Source organism: Coffea eugenioides, unplaced genomic scaffold, assembly GCF_003713205.1.
Source record: "Coffea eugenioides isolate CCC68of unplaced genomic scaffold, Ceug_1.0 ScVebR1_3238;HRSCAF=4415, whole genome shotgun sequence".
In the NCBI taxonomy this organism is placed as follows: Eukaryota; Viridiplantae; Streptophyta; class Magnoliopsida; order Gentianales; family Rubiaceae; genus Coffea; species Coffea eugenioides.
Window position 1 is genome coordinate 14,546 of NW_020863796.1, and position 8,130 is coordinate 22,675.

Here is an 8,130-nt window from a genome sequence, read left to right on the forward strand (position 1 = left end):
CGAGCTACTGGTACTTCTAGGAGATGAACTAGAGTGTGTAATTGGTACCGTTGGAAAGCCTTTGAGTCTAGTTTCCAATGCCACTGACAGAACCTAATTCCGACCTTCCTACAATGAGATATGACCGTTTTCCCAAGACTGCGCGGGCACGACTGTTTTACCCGCGAAGAACATTTTGAGCTTGAATGAGACTTTTATTTTGCCCAATTTTTTTGCACTTGTCAAACTTGTTTTCTCATGAACTTTTACTACATTTTGGGCCTAATTTACATGATGAATTGAGTGAGTTTAACCACTCACTTGGTCACTTAATGAGCCTACAATTGAGTGGGAAATGAACCTAATTTGTTAACAATTTCACTCGTTGCCCTAGGATTGGGAAACGAAGGTGGTCGTAACCGAGATACTTGACGTTTGACTACTGCATTGCTTGACAGGTGAGTGTTCCACTACCTGCTACCCGTTATGTGAAATATTTGAATATCTGAAATACTTGATTTATGACTGTTGGAGCCAAATACTGTTTTGATAAAATGGAGGCGAGCGTGTACTTTATCGCAATCGACCTCCCTTGTTTTCCAATGAGGCTCTATATACTGTTATTATGAGATGAAATTTCACTATATATATGACTGTGTTTGAGTTGTTTGGGTGATATCCCATCAACTACTGCTACTGTTTGGGTACCCAACCTCTTAGGTGAGTCGGTTGTATCGAGCTAGCAAGGGCTTGGTCGAGAAGGCCGATAAACCTTGGGGACTGATGTTTGGAGGTCCCTGGTAAAGTATAGCCATTGTGCTTGCTTGTTGTGTTGCCTAGCACCACCAGTGGTAAAATCCTCGACTTGATCCTGTTTCTTTGGAATCTTGGATTTCTGGTATACTCGAGTATTACCAAACTACTGTTTGTGACGTGTGGGCTCGGTAGGAGATTGATTGGTGGATGGAGGTTGGAGGTTGGTTAAAGCGGTGTTCTACGGACTTACATTCTGTGAATACAAACGTTGATGGAGAGTTAATGGATCCAGTCATGATCAAGCTCTAGTGGTTGTTGGCTTTTGAAAGCCACCCGTATCCTTGAATTGAACTGTGATTAAACTGTTATCTTCCTGTATGATGTTATTTGATCATTTTGTGACCTTACTTGACTATGTGTCTACTTGTTTTATTTGGAACCTCACTGGACGTTAGCTCACCCCATTCCCTTTGTTTTCCTTAACAGATCGGGGATGGATTTGATCAAGAGTTTACCTAGCTCTGTTTTGCTATGAACTTGTATTTTGAGATTGTAACCTTTTGTTTAAGTAGACCTTACTTTTGACTCCTGTAAGCTTTGACCTATAAGTTCGACTCATGTTATGTAAGTTTATGTGTGGAGTGGTAAGTTGACATTTAGCTATATGTATACTAAGCTTTTGGATTGTTGGTGTAGTGATTATGTTTAATTAGGGTTACACTCCCTTGCTTGGAAGATATCTCATCCGCCTCATTTGAGTTATTAGTACTTTGATCGTCTGAGCCCCGGTGAGAGCTAGGCAGGCAGTCTGCTGATACCCTAGGGTTCACCCTAGGGAGAGGTGGCGCTGTCACATGATGTAAGATGGAATTTTTATGTATGGAACTGACTTCGTACCTTTATTTCGATTTCATTGTTAGTATTGTACCTTAAGTTTGAACTGGATTTGTACTGAGTCCTAACGAGAACTGGGCAGGCATCCCGCGGATTCCCTTTGGTTCGCCTTATAGAGAGTAGGGGCGTCACAGTTGGTATCAAAGCACTAGGTTAGAGATCTATTTGGGAGATACTAGAGACTTTACCTATAAGGATAGGAATGAGATAACTTAGTCATGCTCTTAGTAATATTTGAGCGAGTTAGTGACTTTAAGTTTTAACCCGAAAATTGTGGTTGGTTTCTAGGGATGGAGAATGGAAATGGGGAACCTGCTGCAAATGGTAATGGTCAGACTAATGGCCATGTGGAGCCCCTTAGGTCTATTTACTATAGAGCACAGGGTGGAGGAGCTCGTGTGCGTTACTCACCATCTACTACGTATCCTCGATGTATATGTAGGGCGAGATATGCTTATCCGAATAACCTCATATTTGCCTTTGACGATGAGCGACGTCAGTTGGTGGATACCAACCGAGATCTGCTTCAGGAGGTGGAGGAGCTAAGCATTATGGTGAATGCTCAGAGTGCTAGGATTGCTGAGTTAGAGGGGACATTAGTGAGCAAGGTGGCTAGGGCTGAGGCCGCCCGTGATGAGTTTCAGAGAGTTAGGGCTCAACTTACTAAGATAGGCGAGGAGGTCAGTGATCGGGCTTCCGGGATCATGGCTGATGCCACTATGGTGATTGACGAGGTGATGGAGTTTGTTCATAGTCCGGCTCAGGAGGAGGACCCTGAGGAGGAGATTCCACCTGATAGCCCTACTGTGGACTAGATTTAGAGTGATAGACTTTTTGACTTTTGTAGTTAGAAATAGCTGGGGTGATGCTAGTGCTTAGTCCATTGTATTTTGCTTGATTGTGTGGCCTACTTTTGAGCCACTTGGCTTTACTTTAGTCATACATGACTAAAAGTACTTCTGTGGTACCTGTGTGCTATATTTTTGTAATGCCCTATGACTTGCTAATTGTATGGATTTTAAAGTGTAAATACATGTTAATTATTATTAATTTTGATGTTTCGAGTTGGTTTTTATTCTAAGTATTTTCTCGTGTAATTAATTTTATTTCTTGCACTAGGCATACCTAAAATTATGGACGAACGAAGGAGTGGTCGAGGTCGTGGGCAAGGGACTAGGCAAACCCAACCTCAAGGGGATAATCAGGGATCGGCAACTGGGCCGACCCAGGGACAAGAGAATTGAGAGGGTAACCAAGTGGCTACTACCATTAATAAGATGACTGATATCTTTGAATGATTAGCCGAGAGACAGGATCCAGGCCACTTAACCAACCCGGGGCCCAGGATAGAGGGGAAGATAGAGTTTTGGAGAGATTTCTGAAATTTAACCCGCCTAAGTTTACTGGAGAACCTAATCCCGAGGTAGCGGAGAACTGGTTGGAGAGGATGACCAACATATTCACCGCCTTAGATTATACCGAAGATTGGCTAGTGAACTTTGCTGCATTCCAATTTGAGGGAATAACACGTGCCTGGTGGGACATGATAAGGGCAAAGTGTGAGAGAACCCAAAACCCTGGGACTTGGGAAAACTTCACGAGGAAATTTAATGAGAAGTTTCTTCCACCTCTGATCCAAGAAAAGCGGGAGGACGAATTCATAAAATTGAGGCAAGGAGCCCTTAGTGTAGCCGAGTACGAAGGGAAGTTCACTAAACTTTCTAAGTACGTGCTCCCGAATTGGTGACTAATGAGCGGAAAAGGATAAGACGATTTGTACAAGGGCTTAATGTGGAGATTCAGGAGGGCCTGGCTGCAGCCCAAATCTCTACATTTATTGAAGCTTTGGAGAAAGCACAAAGAGTTGAGAGTGCAAGAATGCAAGTAAGAGACTTTCACTCTAAGAAAAGGAATGTTTCTAGCTATACATCGGGACAGGCTAGTAAGAGTGCCCCATCTTCCAAGATGAAAAGAGGAATGGGGGGAGTAAGGACCGCAGGAGCTTCACGAGGAGCTCTATCCAGAGAAGGTCGTAGTGGGCCGGTTCAATCGAGAGGAGTGCATTCTAGTGGTCCGGCCGTAACCCCTCAAGTCAACTGTGGTTACTGTGGTAAACCAAATCACTCGGAGAAAGTCGGGAAAGTGTTTGTTTTGTGGTAGTACCGAGCACGAACTCACTAATTGTCCAAATAAGCTGAAGGTAGGAGGTAGCATTCAAAGGCTAGAAAAGTCAACCTCTAAGCAGACTAGTGCTGGAGGGAGTCGACCAAAGGTACCTGCTAGGGTGTACGCATTGGACTACCAACAGATCCCCGATGCTACTGAGGTGGTTGAATGTACGATCCCTATTTTTCACCGTTTAGCTAAGGTTTTAATTGATCCAGGTGCAACACATTCTTTTGTAAACCCTAACTTCATGAGTGGTATAGATTTGAAGCCAATTAAGTTACCTTATGATTTGGAGGTTAGAACGCCTACTGGAGATCAAAATTTAATCGCTAACTTAATATATAAGGATTGCGAGATTTGGGTTGGTGAACGGAAATTACTGGCCGATCTGATGGGTTTAGTGATTAAAGGGTATGATGTGATCCTAGAAATGGACTGGTTAGCCCGTTATAATGCTCAGTTGAATTGTAAGACAAAAATGGTAGAATTGTGCATTCCAGGAGAGGCAACCCTGAAATTGAATGTAAGGGGTAGATTAGCCTCATCTGCACTTATCTTAGGGATTCGAGTTAGGAAAATGTTATGTAAAGGAGCTCAGGGATATTTGGCTTTTCTTATAAATACTCCTACCGATAAAGTGAGATTAGAAGACATGCCTGCAGTGAAGTAGTATCCGGATGTCTTTCCTGAAGAGTTACAGTCTTTACCCCCGGAAAGAGAAATAGCGGGAGTAGCATCTATCTGTAAGACGCCGTATAGAATGGCTCCAGCTGAATTTAAAGAGTTGGAATTGCAGTTATAGGATTTACTAGAGTGGAATTTTATAAAGGAGAGTGATTCACCGTGGGGAGCCCCGGTCTTGTTTGTTAAGAAGAAGGATGGGAGTTTAACACTGTGCATAGATTACCGAGGCTTGAACGATGTCACCATTAAGAATAAGTACCCTTTGCCCCACATTGATGAATTGTTTGACCAATTGCAAGGGGCGGTAGTATTCTCAAAATTAGATCTGAGACAGGGTTACTATCAATTGAGGATTTTGGAGAAGGATATACCCAAAACTGCTTTTAACTCGAGATATGGACATTTCGAGTTCACAGTAATGCCGTTTGGATTGACCAATGCACCGCGGCTTTTATGGATTTGATGCATCGAGTCTTTAAACCTTATCTGGATCAGTTTGTAGTGGTGTTTATCGATGATATACTGGTGTACTCTAAGGCCTTGGAGGATCATGAGAAACATCTGAGAATTGTTTTACTCACTCTGAGGAAACATCAGTTGTACGCTAAGTTTAGCAACTGTGAGTTTTGATTAAAGAAAGTGACATTCTTCGGTCATATAATTTCTAAGGATGGGATTAAAGTGGATCCAACCAAAGTTGAAGTAGTTTCTAAATGGGAGCAACCGGAAAACCCTACTGAAGTTCGAAGTTTTATAGGGTTAGCAGGGTATTACCGGAGGTTTATTAAGGATTTTTCTAAGATTACTGGACCCCTGACCAAGCTGACTAAGAAAATTAAAAAATTTATATGGAGTCCTAAGTGTGAAGAAAGTTTCCAAGAATTAAAGAGACGTTTGACAAGAGCGCCCGAGTTAGCTCTACTGAATGGGAAGGATAGTTTTGTGGTCTACACAGATGCTTCAAAGGAAGGTCTGGGCTGTGTATTAATGCAAAATGAGAAAGTGATAGCGTATGCCTCTAGGAAATTAAAGTTGCACGAGAAAAATTACCCGACTCATGATTTGGAGTTAGCGGTTGTAGTGTTTGCATTAAAGAAGTGGAGGCATTACCTTTATAGAGTGACGTTTGAGGTCTTTACCAACCACAAGAGTCTTAAGTATTTGTTTTCTCAAAAGGAGTTGAACTTGAGACAACGCCGTTGGATGGAATTCTTAGAAGATTATGATTGCTCGATAAAGTACCATCCAGGAAAATCCAATGTAGTGGCCGATGCCTTAAGTCGGCAAGTACAAGTGGCCGGATTGGTGATTAAAGAGATGCACTTGTTGGAGGAGGTTAGTATATGGAATCCCCAACTTGAACCGAGAAAAGTAATTCTTGGAAATATTTTCGTGAAATCCACTTTGTTGGAATGTATCAAGGAGACTCAGGAAAGGGACCCTGAAGTGCAAAAGTGGTTTGAAAAAGTCAAACAGGGAGAAAAGTCAAATTTTAACTTGGGAGTGAATGGTATATTGAGGTTTCGAAATCGGATAGTAGTGCCAAAGCACGAAGGACTTAATAAAGAAATTTTGGAAGAAACACACCGATCTAAGTACACGGTACATCCTGAAGGGAATAAAATGCATCAAGACTTGAAGAGTTTATACTGGTGGGAGAGTATGAAGAAGGAAATTGCTCAATTTGTCCAGACCTGTTTGATTTGTCAACAGTTTAAAGCCAAACATCAGAAACCATCATGCCTTTTGCAACCTTTAGAAATACCCGAGTGGAAACGGGAAAATATCACCGTGAATTTTGTATCTAAATTACCTAGAACGCAAAGGGGTCATGATGCCATTTGGGTAATAGTGGATAGGTTGACCAAATCGGCTCACTTTCTGTCGATTAGTATGAAATACCCGTTAGAGAAGTTAGCTAAGTTATATCTAGATGAGATTATAAGGCTACACGGGATAGTTGTAAGTATTGTATCCGATCGAGACCTTAGGCTTGTCTCGCGATTCTGGCAAAAGATGCAAGACGTGTTGGGGACTAAATTGAACTTTAGCACTACTTACCATCCCCAGACAGATGGACAGTCTGAGAGGACAATTCAGACGCTCGAGGACATGTCAAGAACTTGTACTTTGGATTTTGGGGAGAGTTGGAGTAAGTATTTGACTTTGGTGGAATTTACCTATAATAATAGTTTTCATTCTTCCATTCAAATGGCGCCATACGAAGCACTTTATAGTCGGAAATGTAGGTCTCCTATTTGTTGGGATGAAATAGGTGAACGAAAAATCTTGAACCCGACTACAGTGCCTTGGATTGAGGAGGCGAATGAAAAAGTGAAGTTGATACGCCAGAGGATTCAAACCGCACAAAGTATTCAAAAGAGTTATGCCGATAATCTAAGGAAGGACTTAGAATTTGCGGTTGGAGATCAAGTTTTCCTTAAGATTACTCCTCTAAAAGCAAGTTTGTTGGCAGGAAGGGGAAAGAAGTTGCAACCGAGATTTGTAGGACCTTATAAGATTATCCAACGTGTAGGAAGTGTAGCCTATAAGTTGGAATTGCCACCAAGTCTATCACGGAACCACAATGTTTTCCACGTATCGATACTTAAGAAATATCATCCAGATCCATCTCACGTTCTGCAACCGGAGAGTAATGAGGCACTGACCTATGAGGAGAAACCGATAAAACTTCTAGATCGTAAGGGGAAAGAATTGAGAAACAAGCGGATTCTGTTGGTAAAAGTTCTTTGGAGGAACCACGGATTGGAGGAAGCAATTTGGGAAGTTGAAGAAGAAATTCGAGAAAAATATCCAGACCTGTTTTCAACTCAAGGTAAAATTTATTTCAAGCAATTTATTCACCTGTTTTTCGAAATAATTTATTTCAACCATTTTAAACCCATTTACATGGAACAATGCCTTACTTGTATTTTAAAAACGTTCCGTTAGCAGATTTAATTTTTGGAAGCTCGTTTAGTAAGAAATAACGAATACATGTTTTGAGGCAGTATTCGATCTGAGAGTGCAATTGTGACAGCCCCACCTCTCCCTAGGGCGAACCCTAGGGTATCAGCGGACAGCCTGCCCAACTCTCGCCGGGGCTCAGTCGATCAAAGTACTAATAACTCAAATGAAGCAGAGGAAATATCTTCCATTCTTTGGAGCGTAACCCTAAATAAAACATAATCACTTCACCAACAATCCAAAAGTTTAGTATACATATAGTCAAATGTCAACTTACCACTCCACACATAAACTTACATAACATGAGTCGTACTTATAGGTTTAAGCTTACAGGAGTCAAAAGTAAGGTCTACTTAAGCAAAAGGTTATAATCTCAAATACCAGTCCAAAACAATGTATAGCTAAGAAAGCTCTTGATCAAATCCATCCCCGATCTATCAAGGAAAACAAAGGGAATGGGGTGAGCTAAAACTCAGTGAGGTTCCAAGTAAAACAAGTAAGCACATAGCCAAATAAGAGCACAGAAATAATCAAATAAATATCACACAGTAGGATAACAGTTTAATCACAGTTCAATTCAAGGATACGGGTGGCTTTCAAAAGCCAAAGATCCACTTGAGCTTGATCATAATTGCCTCCTGTTGACACTCCGTCAACATTTGTATGCACAGTATAAAAGGG

General features: G+C 41.5%; 1 protein-coding gene across 1 annotated transcript; it reads left to right on the forward strand.

The window, feature by feature from the left end:
* Window positions 1–6,693: 6,693 nt before the first annotated feature.
* On the forward strand, window positions 6,694–7,318 carry LOC113757683 (the record flags this gene model as incomplete). Its single annotated transcript, XM_027300825.1, has 1 exon — window positions 6,694–7,318. A coding segment is annotated over exon 1 (625 nt), but the record flags the coding sequence as incomplete, so codon positions are not given.
* Window positions 7,319–8,130: the final 812 nt, after the last annotated feature.